Below are 22,738 nucleotides of genomic sequence, written 5' to 3'. Positions count from 1 at the left end.
GCCGTGCTCAGCGGTGCACAGGACACGATGGAGACACGCCTGTTAATTACTTGGCGGTCACGTCGGCCCCCAGCAGGTGCTGTCACTGACATGTCAAAGAGGAAAAGAAGCTGATTGATCCGTTGCCTGCAGAGCTGCCCTCGCGAGCACCCCGCTCAGTACCGGTGAGCCGGGCTCCCCGGGGCCGGGCGCGGTGTCTGCAGCCCCGGCAGAGGAGCCGCTTTCCCGGCCCGCGGAGCTCCCGCTGCCCGCTCGGAGGGGCCGCGCCGAGCGCACCGCAGCCCTTCCCTGGCGGGCCGCGCGGGGGCGCTCCCTGCCCACCGCTGCTACCTCCCCCCCGCTCCCGCACAAATGGTTTGGCCTTCCCCCGGTGCCCGCTTGGCCCCTCCCACTCCGAGCGGCTCCGGAGGGGGGGCGGGGCCACGCGCGTCACCTGACTCCGCGCGGCGGGGCCGGGGTCGGGGCCGGGGCCATGTCCATGTCGCGCCGGGAGCGGGACCCGGAGCCGGGCGGAGCTGAGGCGGCTGCGGAGGATGCGGAGCCTGGCGAGCCGGAGAGTCCCGACCAGTGCCTGTCGCTGCTGCCGTGGGACCGCTTCTCAGCCTGGCTACACTGCGTGTGCGTGGTGGGCTTCGACCTGGAGCTGGGCCAGGCCGTGGAGGTACGTGCGGCGGCGGGCGGGGGGCACCGCTCGCCCCGCGGCCTGCGGGCTGCGGCGGGGCCCCGCCGGAATCGGGCGCTTCCTCTGGCCCTGATGTTGCACCGGGGCGGGGGAAGCTCGGCCGTGCTTGAGGAAACGTGGTTGTGCGGAGCCCCAGAGCGGTGAGCGGGGCAGCGCCCTGGGGAACCGGCTCGGCTGTCCCGGGTGGGGCTGGTGGTTTTCGGGCAGTTCTCATGGTGCCGCTTGTGCTGTTCGTGAGCGCTTTTAAATGGTTTGTATCGCGTCCCGAGATTTGTATGAAGTACATCGCCGGCTTTCTTTGCATACAAATAGCGCTGATTTCTATGGCATCTAGGTGTTAAAAAGTGTGATAATAAGGAGAATGTGAACGGTGTTCATAATTCTCCAGGTCGCTGAGGTGTGCGGAAAGGTTCTCTACGAGTTTGAAGCGTTTTCTTTCAGCCCGAGCTGGATACCGGCCTGTAGCAGTGTCACAGCTACGGCTGCGGCTCCCAGCTGTGCCCTCTGTGCAACAGATAGGGACAGCTGTGGCACTGCCTGGGGAGTGCAGGGACAGCTGTGGCACTGCCTGGGGAGTGCAGGGACAGCTGTGGCACTGCCTGGGGAGTGCAGGGACAGCTGTGGCACTGCCTGGGGAGTGCAGGGACAGCTGTGGCACTGCCTGGGGAGTGCAGGGAAGCTGTGGCACTGCCTGGGGAGTGCAGGGACAGCTGTGGCACTGCCTGGGGAGTGCAGGGACAGCTGTGGCACTGCCTGGGGAGTGCAGGGAAGCTGTGGCACTGCCTGGGGAGTGCAGGGACAGCTGTGGCACTGCCTGGGGAATGCACAGGGAGCTCACGGTTCTGGGAAATAGAAGAATTACCGTTCAGATCAGTTTCGCATCCTGTTTCACCCTGTTTGCCATGTGACTGTGCAGCAAACTCTTGGTCTTCAGGCAGTGTCTTTTTCTTTGTCTTGCCTTAAAGGCGTGCCAGCATAAATGCAAGGTGGACTGGCCTAAAATTCAACCAATCCAGCTATTATAATATGTAAAATACATAACTGTTGGCCACAGAGAAATGCAGATATAACCCTAGCATCCTGTGCTAATTATCTGAGTTCTCTTCCCTTGATGTTACAAACTGGGATTAACAATGTAGACAAGTGTTTCTGTATAACCTGTGGCTTGAGCAGCTGTTGTGCTCAGTGGCTGAGTGAAGCACAGCCTCTGTCTTGGCTGCAGACTCCTCAGTTGACAGTCACGTTAACTTGACATGAGCATAAAATGAGTGCATAAAGTGAGACTTAGAATGTCTACAGAACTTAAGCCTGTTTTTGTTTTTTTTTCCAGTGGGTAGCTGCAGGAAGAATAATTAGCTCCATTTTATATAGGAGTTCTGGGAAGAAACACCTGCTAGTGAGGAGAATGAGTATGAATTCAAGTCTGTATGCCAATCTTCTGACTTAATGTGGATAATTTCAGGATCATTCAGCTACTGAAGGAGTTACATTTAGTGTACAGCTGCTTAGCGTAAGATAGCAAAGGAAAGTATTAAGAGTTGGAAAAGAGATGGTGATAGGTTTACTTCATGCAGAATGCCAGTATTCCACTTGTATCTGCTTTCAGCTTCAGTTGTGCTAATAATGTCTTACACAGCTGGACATCATTTGATAGAATGCTGAGGGGAAAAAAAATGCACTGGAGATTTTATGGCTGGAGGATAAAAAGGTGCTTAGAGATCAGCCAGTTTCCTACAGAGCAGAATAGTGTTATCAGGAGATAAATTTACTTACCTTTAGTAGAACAAGATGAAATGAGGTAATGTAGCTGTATGGTAAGATGAGGACTTTGCATTAAGGTTCTGTTCCTGCATTTAACTTTTGCTCTTTGACTAGGTAGGTCCCATCTTTGGAAGCCTTGAAACCTCCTTTAAAGCATAATCCTGGAATTTATGTTTTCCTCGGCTTAACTAGCCACCCATTTCAGGAGTTTTGGAGTGGGTTGTTTTGAGGACCTTTTTAGGTGAAATTTAGGTGTCTGAGGTTTGTCCTTTTTCCTGTATATTCTATTCCCACTTGCTTGCATAATCACTGATTTCATACATCTTTTCTTTTTTGAAATAATTATGCTTCCGCATCTTATGTTGTGTTGCATTGTTTTTGATTTCTGTGCAGTGAAAACTTACTACATTATCTATTTTTTTTTCTGTAAGTACAAAAACCCATGTCTTGGAGTTTATTCCTTGAGCTTTCACTATTGTCATTAAGGACTAGTGCTCATCCTCCAAGAGCTGGTAATAATACAGATTGTGTTTTGTGGTTGAATTTTGGTTACTACAGCCTAACTTTTGATTGCAACGGATTTCAGGCAATAATGTGTGTTTGCTTTAAATGTAATCATCTACTGCATTTTGCATGTACAAGTTAAATCTAAAAGAGGTAGTCTTGTCCTTCTTTGAGACCTTTTGCACCAAAAATCTCAAGTATCTCAAGCACTAAAATCTCTGAACATATACTCTCAATATACCTTTTTAAATGAATGTGTGTGGTCTCTAACTGGCATTCAAAATACCTTGTAAAGATGGGTGATCAAGAAAGCTTAAAAGCATATGAAGATAAGAACTAAGACATAATATTAATAGCTTACAATTGAAAATGTCTTAAAGCTAGGAAGGTGTTTGAGGGTTGTATTGTTAAAATATTTAATGGAAATTTACTGCTTATACCTAGCTTGTTTTCAAATAACATAATACTGTTTGTTTTCTCTAGGTGATATATCCTCCACATTCCAAACTTACAGATAAAGAGGTAAGTCATATTTGCTGTATATCATTTGGTTTTAGCTTAGGAAATATATAAATATAATATATCTCAGGAAATATAACAGCTCTCTTTTCTTTTCCCTACTCTTTAGAAAACCAATATTTGCTATTTGTCTTTTCCAGATTCTAATTCGGGTAAGTGCTTTCTTCACTCTGTAGTCGTCTGTTGTTGGACTAAACTGTATTAAAAAAGAATTTGACAGGATGTATTCTGGGCTTTAGATCAAATACGTATTTATATATCTTAATTAATATTGCAATACAGAAATGTTGCAGCTAAGGTTAAATATAAAACTGCAACTGTCTGCATTGCAGTAAGGTCTGAGGATTCTTCTCTGATTTATGTGTGTAAGACCTTCCAGATGACATTTGTGCAGACGTTTCAAAATACTTGGCAAGTAAACAATGAGCATCTTAATCTTGCTCTTTAAACAATAGTGCTGTCACTATAGAGAGGAGAGTAGGCACAGAATATGAAGGATTTAATACAGCAAATGGAAGTATACAGAGCCCTCTTCTCATAAAGGACTAAAGATATATTTTCTAAGTTCATAACAGAGAAACTGACTTTTAAATTGAAAAGCATTTAGAAAGAAGAGTTGTGCAGGAAAAACCTCAGCTATCTTCCCCATTCTTCCTGTGCCTGTAGCTGTGTGTGGTCCTGCTTGTTAAATCATTCTTGAATCTAAACTTCTGCTCATCTGCTGCCAAAGAGAAATTGGGACATGTGGCTGATGGGTTGGACCACCTGCAAAAAGAAATGGCAGAAGTTCAGACACTTCCTTTCACTTTTATTTCTATACAAAAGTCAAAACATGTAGGACCAGCATTGTGCCTGTATCTGCATTGACGTTTGGATGCTCTGCAGTATGACAGATCAGATCAGATGGGGGTGATGCAGATGTGTGCTTTTAATGTGTGTGAGCTTTATCTTATGTAATTTTATGAAGTATTTTGGCTAGTTTTTCCCTTTTGTCTAAATGTCACTAAAATTAAGATATTTTCTCTGTTCTTGCTATTTTGTATGCAAATAGAGGCTCTGCTTCTTACTGTATTGAAATATGAGTTAACTGTATTTTCTAATTACTCTTATTCTTAATGGTTATAAATATCTTCAGACTTTAAAAGGTATCTTGAAAGTACAAAATCATGTGTTGAAAACAAAGGTAGCTTTCTTTAAAAATTTTTGGTGTATTTTTTCAAATAAGAGTGTAGTAAAATTGCTTTAGGCAGAATATGTATATGTAAGGAGGTTTCACTTTCAGCAGGGAAAAATTCCACTTTTTTGCTTTTTATAGTCCCTATTAAGAACTGTTGGTTCTTGATGATTCTCGGTAGGTTTAAGTTTCAAATGATGTACAGAGAATAACCTGTGTAAAACCTGCCCTCCACAAGGCTGTAAGTGTATCTTATGTGTTAGGATTTATTTTTTCATCATTGGCCTTAACAGAGAAAGAAAAGCTTTATGTAATATAGCAGTGAAGGAAGTTACTAGCTTGCAGCTAAATTTGAGGTTAGTCCATCCCAGATTTTCATGGCTCAAAAGGTTAATTCAGCTTTCTTCTCTTATTATTACAAAGATATACTATTCCAGTACTTGTGGCTGTGAATTTAGAGGAGAAAATTGATTTAATCAGCTACTAGATCACAATGCTTGTTGTGGTTTTAAAGCCGAGTTTTGCAGTACAGTTCTCTTTAAAAGAATGTTTTTTCCTGCTCTGCATGGATAATTGAAGAAGAAGACACATTTACTGATCTCTTCTGGAAGAGCTTGTTAAATAAGAAGACATATTCTGAATGATATTTCAGCATATTAATGATTAAGGGTAATTTAGGTCTTCTATGTGTAGGTTTTCATAATAGTTTGAGTTTATGAGGGGTTTTTTTCCTTTGGAAAGTTGAAGCAAATATTTGATGCTGTGTTACTGACATGTGCTGTGTTTTTTCTTATCATTGCATCCGTATTGCTGAGCACTTGTTACCTGTTTGAATTCAATGGTCCCATCACACCATGTTTCGCTACTTTTGGTTTTGTCAGGGTGCATTTAGGGTTTCTGACTGCAGCTTTGAGGGATTCTGAAACTCAGATGTGGGTGCTCTGGGCATGTCAGTATTACTCTGCACAGCCAGTGCATCTGACTGAGGGGTTGGGCTGTCTGTGCTTGCTGTAGGAGAATGTGTGTGACTGAAAGAGAAGATGAAATGGAATTTTCAAGTCTGGTGAAACAGTTCCCTGGAGAATTAGTTACATTTTTCTTTAAGAAAGTCATTTTGATAGAAATGAAGTAAAACTTCTCTCCTTGGGGATAATACTGGGAATAATCTACTCAATTTCACTCAGTTTTCAGCAATTAGCTTTGCAGCTTTCAAAATTATGAATCTTATACTTGCCTGTGGATTTACAGATCAGCATAATGCACTTCTGCAGTGTGACTTGTATGAACTGTATGGTGTCAAAGAAAAGGCAATGTGCAGTCATAGCAGAGGAATGATGTGGCTAAAATGATCAAAACTTTACAGGCATGCCAGTGAAATGGGTAATGCCAGCAGGAGAACAGCCATTTCACCTGTTTGACAACATTGGAGGCAGTGACTTTTTTCCTTGTTGCAGACAGTATATTTACTGTTGCTAAAGATGCCAAAACTTTTACTTATGAAATTATAAACACATAAATGTTCACAAGAGCAATGCAAGATAAATGAACCAAAACTCTGATGCTTCTTTGGCTGTAAGCAAGTGCTCATGTTAAACAAGGCTCAAACTCAGAATACTGTCTGTTTGCTATTTATCTCTTCTTCCATATAGGTTGTCTTGGAGACACACAATTTTGTTTTAGATTTCGACGGTCTCCTGGAAGGAAGGTCTCATTGTGTTGTTTTCCAGACCAACTGGATAGAGATCTACCAGTTTACTTAAAGGTTGGAAATGAGAAAAATTGAAGTTAAATTTCTTTTGGGTAATGTTAATTTGTGGGTCTTCACCTTCAAATGAAATGTTCGAAAAGAAAAATCTCTGAACTGGATGTCCTGAAAGTCAAAACTCATGTCTGTTGTAACATGTTACTGTAATTATAATAATAATTAGCTTAATTAACTATTCATTGTTTTATTAGTATGGATTTTGGATTACAAGTAATTAAATTGAAGCCCAGATCTCTTTCATTATTGACTAGAAACTTGTAAATCAAATTTTAAGAACCATTACTGTTGTGGAAATATGAAGTGCTTTATGAATATGAACTTAATTTTAAAAATTCCAAGCAACTTGGGCTGTCTCAGTTTCCACTCTTCACTTTTTGAAGATGGAGCAGTTACCTAAAAAAAGGTGGTGACCAAAAGTTGTTCTCATCATGTCCATAGAGAACATTGAGGCCTCTGGGAGCCTGATTCTCAAACTCAGTCTAGTTCTGTTTATGTGGCAAGTACTTGAATTCCAGTTTGTAGGAAGGATGAAGCTGATGTCTTGTCTTTGAAACGTGAGAGAGTACTTCCTTAATATTCCAAGAATCTTTTGTAAAACTAATACATTGAAAGACTAGGTTTTATCTCTTCAAGTCAGGGCTTTAACATTTTTAATTACTAAAATATTTTTAATGCTACTTTGCAGAATTATAAAGGTTGATTTATTCCTCAAGAAATTATTTCTGGTTTTAGTTTCATAATGTGTCAGGGGAATGTAAATAAATGATATAAAAATAGCAAAGCCAGAAGCACAATTGTTTCCCCATGTTTTCTCTATGAAATACTTACGAAAAAAAGATAATGCTAATAAATACAGTAATCCTTTTAGTTTATTGTATCTAATCAACTTTGAAGCTCACAGGGGAGTAGGCTTTTAAACTGTATGTTGAATGCTTCAAAAAGCAGGGCAGTAACAGGTGTTGAATTATTTCCTTTCTTTTGCAGAAAGATTCAGCATATTACTATGGCTATGTTTATTTCAGACAAGTTCGAGACAAATCATTAAAAAGAGGCTATTTCCAGAAGGTAATTTTAGTTCTTTTAGGAAAATATTAATTTGGAAATTAAATTGACTTAATTAAATTAAATTAATCAGTGACTGCAGAGGAACAGGAAAAGTCTCTTGCTCTCTAACTAAATTAGTTATTAATTTATAGTAATTGGTCTAATTTTACATTAGTTATGCTATGTTCCAGCTCTGCTGTCAGAAGAGATAGTTTTTGTTTTAAAAACAAAAAGTTAGGAAGTTTTGGGAGGTTTTTTTTTTTTGCAGTTTGCCTGTAGTCAGATGTGTGGGAGAAGTCCCACTTGGTTGTCTGAGGGAAAGCGTTGACTTGAAATTCTGATTCGTTACTCTTTATTCCAGTCGCTGGTCCTCATCAGCAAGCTGCCTTATGTCCATCTCTTTCGTACCATGCTTAAGCAAATAGCACCAGAATATTTTGAAAAAAGTGAAGCTTTCCTGGAAGCAGGTAGTGGTCCTATTATGTTCTTCCAGAAAAATAAACAACACCGTCACGTTCTAGTTTGTGGTTTTGTCTTCTTGCAGGGTAGAGGGTTGAAATTTTACCAAACTGGCTTGACTTCTAGATCATTGGACAGAGCTAATTGAATTCTGGATCTTCCCTGGGAGAGTTGGGGGTCCCTCCTGAAACCCATCCAGGGTTGTGTGTGTTTCAGGGCCAGCTGTTGAGCACAAGGAGCTGATGGCAATCCTTAGTTTGCACTCTTCACAGCCCAAGTCCTTTTGAGCAGTCTGACAACTTTTGCTAAGCAACTGTACAAATGTTATCTTGCTTGAGGTTTGGTTTTTTTGTTTGTGTGATTTGTTTGTTTTTTGACCAAATGGAAAAAGCAACAGAGCAGCACTGGTAACAGGTGCCTCAGCCTTACTGCAGAGCTGAAAGAGCTGGAGAAGGACAAATACAAAAGTTATTTGCTCTTTGCCTGGAAGAGCTCTGTTTTGTGTACTGTGCCTGCCCCATACACATTTCATGTTTTTTGTGTTTTCACTGAGCAACAATTTGTTTAAACCATGAAAGAACTGCATTTTTCAATTACCTGTTTTCTTGAGAGGTTGTATTATGAACAAAATAAGCGCTGCAGAAACTATGAGTATTATGTATTATATTCATAATTGCTTACAAGAAAATGCTGGGAAACTTTCTAGCCAAGCTACAGACCAACTCTTTCCTTAACTGCTGGTGTTTATTGGTTCTGCAGAAGCCAATATACATAAATGGAAGTGTTCTTTTCAATTTTTTTTAGTCTGTACTTTCATGGTTTCTCAGTTAACGTTTCTTCCACCAATTGTAAGTCTCATTGCTACAAAAAATGGAAGACCAGAGAACATTGTTTTCTTGAAATGAAAGTCTTTGTAGTTCTAATGGAATAATATATGATGTCTAAAAGGCTGTAAAAGTTGTTCAGTATGATTGAGAGACAAGTAGAACTGCTGTGGACTATTAGCACTAATTTAAAGTTGCAGTGTGCACTCTGTGATCATGCTTTGTAGCTTGCAGAAACTTGTATCTTTCTTTCAGTTTGTAGTGACATTGATCGTTGGCCACCACCAGTTCCAGGGAAAGTTCTGCAGTTGCCTATTATGGGTGTCATAATGAAGGTAAAGACTTCTGCACTTGTTCTTCTCTGAGAGGATTTTCCCCATCTTTCACTTTACAGTTCCTCACTGCCTTGTGCCTTGTTTTTATTGTCCTGTTGTTCCAAACAGGAGTAGATGTTTACAGCACTCAGAGTGAAGGTCTGGGAGATCTTGATTAGGTGCTTTGATTGGAGGGAGGAGGGGAGGATCTTTTATAGTGTTTAGGTTAATATTTAATTTTAGTAGCTACTAAAAAGTGCTGTTTCAGTACAACTACTAATTGCAGTGTCTGTATTATCCCTCTGGAATTTGAATTCTAGGAGGCTTTAGTGCTAATTATATTTGTCAAACATAAAGTAGCAATTGAAAATACTGAGAGTTAAATTCCAGTCAAACAAATTAAATATATTGATGAAAATAATTTTAATTCCTGAAAGTTGATGAGTAAAAATCTTTTTTGTCCCACAGACCAGAAATAATTGCTTGTGCTGTTTATATTTTTCAATGGCAGTGAAGTATGTCTGAAGAAAGCTATTAAAAAAGTTGTATCTAGTCCATAGGGAAGAACTGTAGAGTTTAAATAGTGATTAAAAACTGGGCCTCTGGGAGTCATATTAATTTTATAATCCATATGAAATGCAATTAAATGGATTTGATGAAATCTGAGGTTACAGCCAGAAGTACCTTCTCAGCAGATATTCTCAAGTTTATGGAAAGACATGTGTGCATCACCAGGGAGAGAAAGACATTTCTGAAGCTGTTCTAAAAGCAGAAATTTAATAAAACAGTGCTGGGTGATGAGGAGCATCAGATATGTCTAGGCCTACATTTATCTCATCAATAATTCTTACCCATGAGAATTGAAATTGTGTTCCTAAACTGAGTAAAGCCATAATTACTGCCCAGTGATATTGTCCCTGGTTTTTTACACTGCTTGGGTCTTAAGTGTTGTGTGTAAATGACATCCATTTGTGCATACCAGCTTCCAGTATGATTAAATTTGTAGTACTCAACACTTACAGATGCAAACTGTGAGGACAGAGAAGTGTACTTAAGTTCACACTATTTGGATTCTGTCTCTCTCGCCAGAACATCTTGATGTTTTAGGAGAGCATGTTTTCTAAAAGTAATTCTGTACCATCTTAAACCCCCAAGACCTTTTTTCAAATCATTCTTTCTGACATTTAGAGGTACTTTTATTGAAATTACAGTAACAGTTTTGACTTTACTAATGGTCTCTTTTTAAACTGGAGTATTATTTTCATATTCTGTTACTCAATTTGCAATTGGAAATTTTGTAGATGGAAGTTCAGTAAAGTAAATAAGCATCATGCCACAGTATATCCTCTCAAAGTATTACAGATTGTCTCTAAGTCAGCATATTAAGTGTCTGCTGGATTCAATATAAGGGAAAATAAATCTTTCTTTTTCTTTCCAAGTTGCGGATTCCAACATATCGTGACAAGCCTGGAACAACACCGATAGTACAGAATATGCACCAGGTAGTGATTAGATACTGATACTGTATATAGCCCCACATAGATAAAGTTAGAGATCTGCTTTCATTCTTTAAACTTGTTAGAAAAGATTGGTAGCAAAACATCATTTACTATGATAATAATGAAATCCACAATCTTTGAAACTTTGAATGGAGTAGTCCAGATTTGGAGTCTTCATAGATGCGATATTCGAAACCAGTTGCCCTGAGCAGGGAGAGATATCCAGGTTTTGAAAGAAGATAAGGCTGACAAAATTACTAACCTGAACATCCTTTTAATGTTTGGATAGTTTGGGTTTTTTGGGGATGAACCCAGAATTAAAAGTCTTTAGCCATAGAAGATGTTTATAAAACAAATCTGTCTGTCTTCGTATGCAGTTGTTCAAAACAGCTTCAGTATTTTGTATATTTTCTGGACTGAAAGCCATGTGCCTGTAAGTGAGGGGGGTGTGTGTGTGTCTTGAGAGATGTCTTGCTCATAGAACACAAAGGCAGTTGTGGAGATAATGTACTATATACTGCTGCAGTACATAAATAGACTATATACTGTCTACTGTCTGTAAGCATTTAAGGGAAACCATTTCATTTAATACCTAGGTGGTCTGATGACTAAAAACCAAGCATTGCGATGTCTTTTAGGCAGATGCTCAGATCTCCATGGCTTTACCGACTGTTCATGAAGTAGATCTTTTCAGGTACGAGTTTGGACTGATTAATTCCTAGTTGTGAACTACCACATGGGTTTTTTTTTGATTTATGACAGATCCTTAACATGTCTCATGGCTTATAAGCTAACTTTTATCAGTGCTGGTTTTAATATTCTTTTTCTGTAAAGTTTGCTGGAACACAGGTTGGACAATATACAGGCTGAAACTACAATAGATAATCAAGTTCATGAAATGTTTCATTTACAAGAGTACTTTATATTTTTCAAATTACTATTAAAATACAACCACAAACTTCTTTTTTATGCCTTTATTAACCAGTAGATATATGTATTTTATGATGTCAAATGTATTGAAATACCTTAATCTGTTTTTAGGTGTTTCTGTCCAGTGTTCTTTCACATTCAGATGCTTTGGGAGCTGGTGCTGCTGGGAGAACCACTTGTTGTGATGGCACCATCACCAGCAGAGTCTTCAGAAACTGTGTTGGCCCTTGTTAGGTAAATGTAGTAGAGCTTTCTGGCTATGACTAAGGGAGTTGGTGTAAGATTCCAGCTGACTGGACCTTACTTGATCTGAGAGTGACAAAGCATTACAAATTTTAGATTTGCTTGTGTTTTTCATGAAAGTTTGCACTGAATACATAAACCAAGCTCATCCTTCTTGTACCTTGCAGTTGTATTTCACCCCTGAAGTACTGCAGTGATTTCAGGCCATACTTCACCATCCACGACAGTGAATTCAAAGAATACACAACTCGCACACAAGCCCCGTAAGTAAATCAAACTGTCTGGAGAAGATGTTGCTCAAAGCCACTTGTAACCGTAAATTTGTATTAAATATGTTTAACTACTCTGGATTTCTATCATTAGAGAATTAGATTTAGACTCTTTCTTGGTAATATTTATCTTGCAGAGTGCAGTAATTAGCTGATTTAAATTTTCATTCTAGTTAGCTAGAACAACTAAGTTACAAAACAATTCCATTATTAAATTAGGCTTGAGTTTGATAGGATATTTCTCTACAGAACAAGTCAAATTGCAGCTGTAATTGTTTTCATTTTTAATTAACTGCTAAACAAAGTGACTTGTAGAATTCAATATCCATAAAGCTAAGTCAGTTGGTGTCCTAGCTGAGACAATTTAAAAATCAAATATCTCTCCACTAAATTTATTATTAGGTTATTCATGTAAAAAAGTCAGAAATTAAGCTTATTTTTTAAGAGCATGAATGTCCAAAACCAGTGATGTTTGAAACTGCTTTAAGGACACATTTTTTTTCCCCTTTATATTTTTTTAAATCCTGCTCTTATTTTGAGAGCATATACCTCCAGTATTTCTTAATATATGTTATTTAAATGCAGCTTGATTTGGGAATGGAGTGCGTATGTTAGATTCACTGATCTTTTAATAGATAAATTTCTTCTAATGTCAGAACAGGTAGAGGTTGTTGATTTGGATTTTTTGTTTGCTTTGTTGTTTTTTTTACTGTTTTTTGTACTCATAAAAAAAAACCAACAACTTTTGTACAAGAGACTTGTATAGAATTTTCCTCTCAACGGATGTATTGCCAGAGATAGAGCAGTGGAGAAACACATAAACATAAGGAATATGTTTTAGATTGTGTTCCATGGGAATGGTTATGCAGTATGTAATTTAGTTTCTAAAAATAATTCTAGGAAGAATTTGGTTAGACTTTAGTAACCCATGTTTCAAGATTCCATCCACTCCTCTGTAGCAAAATAGAATGATTGGTCACTACATGGATTAGTATTTGAAATAGAGCTGAAATTGCCCTGACTTTCTTGCAGAAAACAAAATAATGGAAATAGGTTTTTAGAACCATGGCTCTAAGAAGATGAAGAATCCAAATAATGCCTATTCTGTGTATTTTATTATCTTAGTAAGAGGGGAGCAGAGAGGCTTCTGGGTAGTTTACAGAAAGTGTTAAATTTTGTCTAACAAAATGATGATAACCTATTTCTAAGATGGCAGTTTCATTGAGACTTTTTGCTATATTCCTTTGCTGATGTTTGACTGTAAAAGGGATGGCAACCACTATATTGAAAAACATGTTCATATCTCATCAGTGCTATAAATCCCAAATTTTGCAGGCCCACGCTGTAGCAGCAGCACTGTGCTCTCACTGCCTGTTGTTCCCTGTGTGCCCCTGTGCATCCCCCATGCCAGATGCCAAGCACAGAGCAGACAGAAAAATCTGGCAGTGTGAGCTGGGGCAGCGCTCTTAATGTGCGTGTGCTGCATCTCTTGATAACTGCTGCTTAAAGCAAGTGGGATATTAAGTGTCTCATTTTCTTAATGATATGCACATTCAAGTACTGAGAGTTTGTTATAATCAAACCTAGAAACATAGCACTTTGTCTTTCAAATATGGGTCAGATTCCTGCTCATAAAACAAAAGCAAACAAAAAACCAAAACATCACAAAACCCCCAATAACAGATAATGTGCTGTTCTCACCATTGCAAGTGGGCAGAATTCTGCCAAGTCTAAGCAGATGATGTAATCTTTATTCTTCACTGTTGTTTGTACTTTAAGATGCCTCTGTCTTATTTTCTAAAATGTTGAATCTTTGATAAACATTTTTGCTCTTATGTGCAATTTGAAATGTAGCTCTTAAATACCAAAGGAAAGTAATTTCAAGTTAAGTACTTAAATTGGCCTTTTGTATCTGTTAAGGCAGAAGGTCTTGCTGTCTTTTTTTAAACATTGTCATTACTTTTCTAGACCATCTGTGATTCTTGGGGTGACGAATCCCTTTTTTGCTAAAACACTTCAGCACTGGCCTCACATTATCCGAATTGGAGATATCAAACTTCCAGGTAAAATAAAAGTATTTCCTACAATTCTGCACAAAGGGATCTAACTGTGTGCCTGTTTATTTAGAAACATATGTAATTATGTTCTATTTATTTAGTTTAACGCTAATTAAATTTTCATGGATGTAAATCTGTCAAGTGAAGTTAGAAACTTGACTGCTCTATGTCTTTGTCTTTTCAAAACTAGTATCTTAAATGCAAAAGGTAGTAATTCTCATTAGTAATAATGGTCTACATTTCACAGAGTCTTGATTTTGTATCTCTACCAATATGGTATTAAAATGAGACATAATTTATTACTGATGTTAATTTTAGTGTGAGTAGAATATAATAAATCAGTCACAGCCAGCACAGAACATAAGACCCCTGTGAAATCTACATTTGAATGTTACAGTAATATAAAAAGTTGACAATATTTTGATAATATATTTCTAATCTGGCAATATTCCAGTAATTGTTTATTGTTCAGTCTGAATGATTTCCTTACACAATTGGGTAGAATTTTCATGTAATGTTTGGATAACGTGTCAGTTGCCACCACTCTAACTATTGTAAGAAATTCCTGAATGTAGCTGTTTGCTGCTACAGGTTCACTATGCTGTTCTACAGTGGGAATACATAAATATGCAATTAAGATAAAACATCATAAAATTAATTTTTGTAGAAGAATTTAATTTTAACTGCTGAGTACACTGAATTAATTAAGGATTGTGTACTGTGTTCAATATGATTAGGCAAGGTTTTGCTTTACTTTAAAATACCATGTCTGTCTATGGTCAGAATACCTGTGGGGGCGTAGGGTAGTGTGGGGAAGAGTTTCTTTGCTGCTGTGTAGTTAATGTTTGGAAAGTAGAATCTTAATTAAACTATGAAAAGCCCCATAAGCAGGTGGCCTTCAAATCTGATATACAGTTTCAAGTATGAAATTCTGGTTTTGATGTAGCTATGGGAAGTGCTTAGTCAGGAAGTTCTAGAAATGTATCTGTCTGACCTGTCTTTAAAAATTTATATTTTATTTTCTTTAGGGCCAAAGAGGGGTTTCTGATTATTTTTGTTGGGTTTTTTTTTTCTTCATCTTCCCCCCACTCTGCAGTTCCAAGGGTAATTGAACTGCTACTGTTTCTAAAGTCGAGCATCTAAATAGATTTAGGAGGAAGGTTCTGCTGAGGCTGCAAGACTGTGAACAGGGTTTAGGGTCTTCTGTTTGGAGCAGGATAAATTGAGAAAACAAAAAGAAAAGCCCTTAGTATGGCCTATGACAAAGGAGACTTAAATTCATTTTCTTACAACACTTAATCCATGGCTACTATTTTATTTTCTTCTATACAGTTTTTAGTTATGCCAAGGTACCAAAGATTTGTTCCCAAAAGCATTTATGTTAAGGGGAGCAAAGAAAAATGGAATAAAAATATGAAATTAAGAAAACAATTATTCTCTGCTATATATCTGTATGTTAATTGGCTGCAGGGATTCAGAAGGTTATCTTTTGGCTGGTTTTGTTTGTAGGTTTTTTTTTGTTTACTTTTTACTTGTTTGGGTTTTTCTTGATTTTCAGGTATTTGGTTTTTTTCTTTTCAACAAGTGAATATATATATATATATATATAAAATGCTTATATGAAGTGAAAAGTCAATTTTCTGTTATTCATGTTTTTGCTGGATGTATCTAGATTTATAATTGGATTCTTGGCAGTGTTTGTAATGTTTCTTACAATAATAGATAGCCTTCAAGTAAGGTGGCTTTATGTGTTTTGGCAGGTGAAGTTCCAAAGCAGGTGAAAGTGAAAAAACTGAAGAACCTAAAAACTTTGGACTCCAAACCTGGTAATAACTGCAGGGTTTAATTTGCCAGTGTTTTAATTTTAAAAGGCATACCTTGTTTCTCCTTTGGCTATATGCTGCTTTTTTTCTTTAGGTGTTTATTCCTCTTACAAGCCATACTTGAACAAAGATGAAGAAATTGTTAAGCAGTTGCAAAAGGTAATGGTGTAGGTCACTTCTTAATGGCAACTGATTTGTGTATTTTGCGTAGTGTTGTACAGTGGTTTCATATAAGGCTGCACTTTGTGTAATCAAAATGAACCTGGATTCTAGTTCCTTTGCCCCAGTTCATAACAAAATAGATGTTTTTACACCCTCATTGTAGAAGGGCTGCTGCCTTGCTAGCAGCTTCTATAATCATTTGAATGGTGGGCCTTATTAAGTTAGTTTAATAATTTAGAGAATTAAATGTATTTTATCTGTTCATCTGTTGAGGTTTTGTATCCTCTGCTACCCCCACTCTGGTCTCTGGTCTAAAAGTCTCACACATGAGATGTGTAAGAATCAGAGCTTCCAGATTTTAACTGATTTGCAAACACTTCCTTATAGAAATATTTCTTTCCTTGTGTTTCTTTACATGAAAATAAAAAAAAAAAAAACAGTAATTGCAAAGACAAATATCTGTACAAAAGAACTTGATGCTATTGCTTTCCTTCCCTGGTTTGGGGTAGGAAGTGCTGTGTGTGGGAATATGGCAAATGAATACAGATTCATAATAAATATTCATAAAAAGTAAACCCACCACAACTACCTACATACTTTGGAGTAACAGACTGACTGTGTTTTGTTGTTCTGGGTTTTTTTAAGGGAGTACAACAGAAACGTCCTACAGAAGCGCAGAGTGTGATACTTCGGCGGTATTTCTTGGAATTGACAGAAAGTTTCATTATTCCATTAGTGAGTTCTTAGACTAATGGGGTTTTTACATAAGTAATAAGGAGTAGTTTTTCTGGAGTTACCCTATGTCCAGTAGCCCTCCAGTGTACCCCTGGAATGAAGCCAGGGTCCGGCACTGGGCTCCGCTGGTGGGGCACAGGTGCCTCCTGCTGTCACACTTGGCAATGGCCCCACTGCCTGTGCCTTGGACACCTTGGGCTCTGGCCCTGCCTATGCTAAGCCTTGCTAGAGCAGAGATGGTCACAGCTCAGACAGTCTTCTGTGGGTTAGTTCTAACTAATGTTTGGTAAGGAACTCAGAAAAATCTCTTCCATACACTTGATACAAAGTACGGTTACTGTTCGGAATCAGCCAAGTTATGAAGGTACCTGTGGACTGTTTCCAAGAAAAGAGAGATTATTTATCAGTGGCTTAAGTTCAGGATATAGATATTCTATGGGTGCGTTTGCTTCCTGTCTTTTGTCTCATGTCTTTCTTGAACTTCACTGGCTTAAAGTTCTGGAGTTGGGAAATGCAGTCTGTATAAGATAAGCTCCTTCTTGTCTTCTCATGTGGTAAATATGCACAGCCCCACCCTGTACTAACACTGGGAAGAGAAAATGCTGTGGTCACAAGCAATAAGTAAACACACATGTGGACTGTGTGTCTTTAAAACTGGTTATGCAAACAACCTTTCCTTTTCCCCAGGAACGTTATGTGGCAAGCCTAATGCCTTTGCAGAAATGCATATCACCCTGGAAGGTAAGGAAGTGTAATTTGATTGAGCTGGAAATTGGTAATTAGAGAAATGAAGATCTACTAATTTTTTTTTACTTTTCATAGAGTCCACCACAGCTGAGGCAGTTTAGCCAAGATGACTTCATGAAGACACTGGAAAAAGCAGGACCACAGCTCACCTCAGGTTTAAAGGGAGATTGGATAGGACTTTACAGGTAATTTCTTTCATCAGCATAAAAAAATCATATAATTTAAACAGATCAGTAATATTAATGGTGTTTTTTCCTGAGGAAATTTAAAATCAGGATTGATTTGAATAAGATTTTCTTTTAGGATGTCTACTTTAATAGAAATTGATACTGCTAAGTATACTTTACTTGTTTAAATCTCTTTCTCTGGTAACAATACAGGTTTCTGTAGATCAGTGTTATTTGTGGTTTTATTTCTGATTCTAGCTTGATTCCTCTTTCCAATCAAACACAAAGATAAAAATTAGGCTATTTCAAACTGAACCTTGATTTCTTTTTTCCTAAAATCCCCTAATCTTTGTGTTTCAAGCACACGTTCTTTACATTCTTTTCTCAGGCCTTGTCTTAATTAATAGAAGTACCTGTTAATCTCTACTTCAGAATATTACATCTTTCTGAAAGTTTATAGAGAAAGGGTTCTAGTATCTTACTCAATCTCAAATATAATTAAATTTAATGATGTAGAAAACACTGTTACCAAATTGTACTTAAAATATAAAATGTATTTTTCTTTGGTGTTTTACCAGGCATTTTTTGAAATCACCAAACTTTGATGGTTGGTTTAGGAGCCGGCAGAGAGAAATGACACAGAAGTTAGAGGCCCTTCATTTAGAAGCACTCTGTAACGAGGTTAGAAAAATGTGTGCTTATGATTATATTTATCATCTTGTAATAAAAATACGTTCTTCCACAAGTCAGTTTTACTCCTGTTTTCATAGGTCAAATGTGAAATTGTTGACAGTTTTGTGAATCCTGATCTAGCAAAACATGGTTTTGTTAAACAAGTACAAGCTAGAACTAACACAGCAAGAGGACAATATGAAATGCAGTTCACTTGTCATAACAACTGTCACTGTTTGTAAAACCTACCTTTAGTATATTTTTGTTTTGTTGCATATTTTAAAATAAAGTACACATACCCACCCTCCAAAAAATGCTTTTTTCCTCTTACTTGACAATATTATTCTATTCAGCTTCTATCCTTGACAACATATTTTCAGTTACAATATAATTTGTAGCTTTAAAGGTAAATATTCAGCAAATTTGACATTCTAACTGACAGCTAATTAGATAAATTTAGTAAATAAGCCTACAACTGATCCATAGTAATGGAAAGCTTAGAAGTGAAGTCTGTTTAGAACAAAATGCCACACCACGTAGCTATTCTGATGTTGTGAGATCCGTTCTTTAATTAAGAAGCCAAAGTGGGTATCGATATAATTTGAATCGGAACAACTGATGGAGAAAGGAATTGCAGGAGGTGAAGACGTTGTACAGCCAGAGGGGGAATAGGAAAAACAAAAACAAAGTAAGGCAGCACGACAGCTTTAAAACAAAGGAACAAAATTACTCTGGTTATTTCTCAAAAGCCATTTGTTTTTATCCTTTGCTTTGTCAGTTCCCAAACACTACAAATGTAGTAAATCCAAACAGATTATTCAGATAGAATAGACCAAATAATTTGCAGGTCAGTTATACAAGTTAGACTCTATCCATCTGTATTTGACATTTACTTAATCAAGAAAAAGAAGATGTGTTACAAATTTATTACCGATTCTGCTCCTTTATTGTTTTTTTCTTTTGATCCGTCAAAGAAATGTTTCTTTGTACATGAAAAAATGTCTTTCATAGGTGAGTCATACGGGGGTAGGGGAGCAGAACTTCCATAAGAAAATCCACTTGATTATACCTTACTAGTTATCAGCTGTCATCTCCTTTAATGCCCTAGAAACAGTAAGCACTGCCCTGAACTACTTTAATACTGCATTGTGCTGGCAGTTCTGATTTGGTAATCATTCACTGCCATTTTGCATTGTAGATGCTCTTTCTCAAACTAAGCCTGTTTGGCAGGATTTTTTTCCCCTTTAATTTATTTGTATTGTGTTTGTGTGCGAGTTTGCTGTTAAGTGAAGTACTGAGCAAATACGCAAATAAAGCAGATTTTGCAGTTCACAGTAAAGGTGGTGCAGTAAAATGAGGTGAGAAAATGGCATAGAAATAAGGAAAATACCTATACTGAACATTAAGTATAGATTAAGACCTCTTTTGAAAATTGCATATGTAACCATAAATAATTGAATGCCTGATTTTTTTTTTATTTTAGAACTTGGTTTTCTGGAGTCAGAAGCATACTGAGGTAGAAACAGTGGATCTTGTCTTAAAGTTAAAAAATAAACTGGTAAGTAACTGAATTGAGCATGACTTAGCTACATAAAAGCATTATATAGTTCCTTTTGCAAGTACATAAATGAAAATATTCTTCATGATCTAGGTAGTTTAAAGAATCAATCATTCATTCAGACTTTAAAAACAAAAACTGTCAATTTCAGCCATGCCTGAAAAGTTAGTGGCTTCTGATTATTATCTGGCTATGCTGGAAGCATTGTATTGCTGGATTGTTGTTTTTTTTTTTTAATTAGCTGGAACTCTGTGACTGATCAGAATCCCCAGGGAAGAAGAAAACCAAATTTTGTTGTTATTTCTGCAAGTCCAAATCAATGTTTTTCTCACTGTTGCATGGTTGCTGAGGAAACCTGCTGTTGTCCAAATTCCTACTCAGCAAATGAGGAATTCATTTTCCAGATTTTCTAATACATTACTTCAATATTTCTAAAGGTAAACTTGCATTTTTAGTACAAATCATCTTTTCTGGTCCTTTGCAGTTGCAGGCTGACACAGAACGTCTTCCTGTGAAAACTGACACGCTGAAAAAGCTACAGACACACATCAATGATATTATACTGGCACTGCCAGATGACTTACAGGACATCTTGCTCAAAACTGGCACAACATGATTTCTACTGGGCTTTTGTGGTGCAGAAAACCAAAAGGCAAGTAGTCTCAAGGAAGACAGTGGCTTTCCAAGTTCGGAACACAGCTCTAAACCAGTACATTAACACTACAAATGGACTGTACTAATAGTATAGCCCATGATATAATTTTCACTGTTTTTTCCATTTCAATACCAATGCAACTAAAGGGATTCTTGTGTTTAATACTATTTTAAATAAGTGCTCTTAAAAATAATCTGTGGGCATATGAAGCTGTGCCACAGTATAGGACTACAGTGCAGTGCTGGCATTGCAGAATGTTTTCCAATTGGTGCTGCTATACCCAGTCCTACTCAGGGCATTATTGATCCTCTGACTCTGTCCTCTCAACTGTCCTGTTGATGTAGTATCTGATTATTTTTCTTTGTTTTTTGCTTTTAGTTTTTAGCTAGTGGTAAGTCCAACTGACATATTGGTGATTTGGCCAGAATGCCATATAATTTAGGTATTTTACTGGTAAATCACGGCTTTTAAAACTGCTTCAGGAACAACTGAAATGATCAGATCCATTCTTAACTTTTGGCATTTCTGCTTCTTTACCATCTTTCCAAAATGATACTGATTTAGCATCTTTAAAGAAGAGAAGGCAGCTGACAAAAATTTCCTGAAGGGAAGTCTCTTCCACTCAATGTCAGTTATCAGGGTGCTCTTACATGCCTTAAAGTAATTATATACTAATTTGTGGTTTTAAACTGCTGACATCCAGGATTTCAAATGGATCACTCTCTTAAGCATGCAGTACTCATCACAGGAAATAAACACTGTGGTGTTCTTAGAGGGATTTTAAAATTGGTGATTTCAGTAGAGTTAGCTGATACAGTCTGTTTCAGTTGGAGATCATACCAGTCAGCTCCTGTTATAATTTTTAACTTTATTATTTTTGACTTACCCAGTCAAGTGTTTGAGGAGGTGATGAGGCTGGAGGGAGAAAATGTTGGCTTCAGCTGAAAAAAGCCTCTGGACAGGTCAGACTGGCACAAAAAGATTGTAGCATGAAATTATTCTCAGATTGTGCATACAACAGACATGAATAAAGAGTAATTTCCTCTTGCATATTAAGCAACAAGTAAGGGATGTTTTATCTTCTTGAACAAGTTGCAGTCATATATAAGAACTCAGCTGCTCCACGTGCATTGTACTTTGACCAGTTTCAAGTAAACATAATGCTATAGTGTACACACAGCATATACTTTTATATGTCAAGTGGATCACAATTATTAAAAAAAAAACCACTCTGCTTTTAAGTGCTTGGATAGAACTTTTAAAATCTTATGACATAATCCTGCTATAAGAATATGCTTTTGTATAACAAATATTTCATACCATCTTTCTAAAAATGTCTTATTTAGATATAAAATGTCACAACAGTATTTTTATGAAAAGAATGTATTTTAGTACTGTTATGTTTTATATACAATTACTCATGACCAAAAGTTTAATGTATCTATTATGTTACTTAAACTATACCACTTCAGCATTAATTGCTAACTTGCAATTTTTATTTTTTTTTGCACGTCCTGATGAAAAGCATTTCTAATCCAGAAATTATTAAGTGGCCATTCATACCCTAAATTATCTTAACTATTTAACCTGGAGCACTGTCATTTCTTGGAAACATGTAAACTGGTAACAACTATGATAACTAGCACATGACTGCAAATACATATTTTTTTAAACAAAAATAAAGAGTTTGATTTTTTTTCCTTTGGAAGTTATGTGCCTTAGATGACAAGTGTGTTTGGTTTGCTTGTTTTTTCCCCTTTCCTGTGTAAGCAAAGCTCTTCAGCTTGCAAAGACTGCTTCTTGATGAAGCTGTACCCCTGAGCTGACCAGAAATGTGATGGAGTGGTGTTGTAGTTTGATTATGCATCATGGTTGGAATATAACAGCTGCAGCAAATCAAATGGCAGGGTCTGGATTCTAAAGCAAGTGTTTGTTAGATGGTACTCAAAGAATTGAAATAGTGAAAGGTATCTGTTAATGACAGATACACAAAAAATAGGCCAGCCTGGAGATCCAGAAAGTAACTATACTCAAACACAGGGAAGCTTAACTTGCCTAGCCCAAAAAAAAAAGAAGTGTAAATACTGAGTGCTTTGAATAGAAGATAGGTAAGTACTGGAAACCTAGATAGTTTTCATGGTTGATCAGGATCATATAACCATCATAGGCATGAAC

General features: G+C 37.4%; 1 protein-coding gene across 5 annotated transcripts; it reads left to right on the top strand.

Moving 5' to 3' along the window:
• Positions 1-435: 435 nt before the first annotated feature.
• Positions 436-22,270, top strand: DENND6A (DENN domain containing 6A). 5 transcript variants are annotated; one of them, XM_058844971.1, is made up of 20 exons: positions 436-661; positions 3,431-3,469; positions 3,576-3,618; positions 6,290-6,402; positions 7,390-7,470; positions 7,811-7,916; positions 8,988-9,067; positions 10,486-10,548; positions 11,184-11,239; positions 11,587-11,709; positions 11,886-11,981; positions 13,956-14,050; positions 15,805-15,870; positions 15,962-16,026; positions 16,675-16,764; positions 17,452-17,505; positions 17,587-17,696; positions 18,257-18,359; positions 19,834-19,908; positions 20,393-22,269. In XM_058844971.1, exons 1-20 carry the CDS (start codon positions 473-475, stop codon positions 20,522-20,524), a joined length of 1,779 nt encoding a protein of 592 aa, XP_058700954.1. In that variant the 5' UTR covers positions 436-472; the 3' UTR covers positions 20,525-22,269. The 5 variants fall into 5 exon arrangements, with proteins under 5 accessions (XP_058700954.1, XP_058700955.1, XP_058700956.1 ...); XM_058844972.1 differs by lacking the exon at positions 10,486-10,548 and having other exon boundaries at positions 20,393-22,270; XM_058844973.1 differs by lacking the exon at positions 16,675-16,764 and having other exon boundaries at positions 20,393-22,270.
• The last annotated feature ends 468 nt before the right edge of the window (positions 22,271-22,738 follow it).

Source organism: Poecile atricapillus, chromosome 9, assembly GCF_030490865.1.
Source record: "Poecile atricapillus isolate bPoeAtr1 chromosome 9, bPoeAtr1.hap1, whole genome shotgun sequence".
NCBI classification, from domain to species: domain Eukaryota; kingdom Metazoa; phylum Chordata; class Aves; order Passeriformes; family Paridae; genus Poecile; species Poecile atricapillus.
This window is presented reverse-complemented; position numbering and strand designations above follow the sequence as displayed.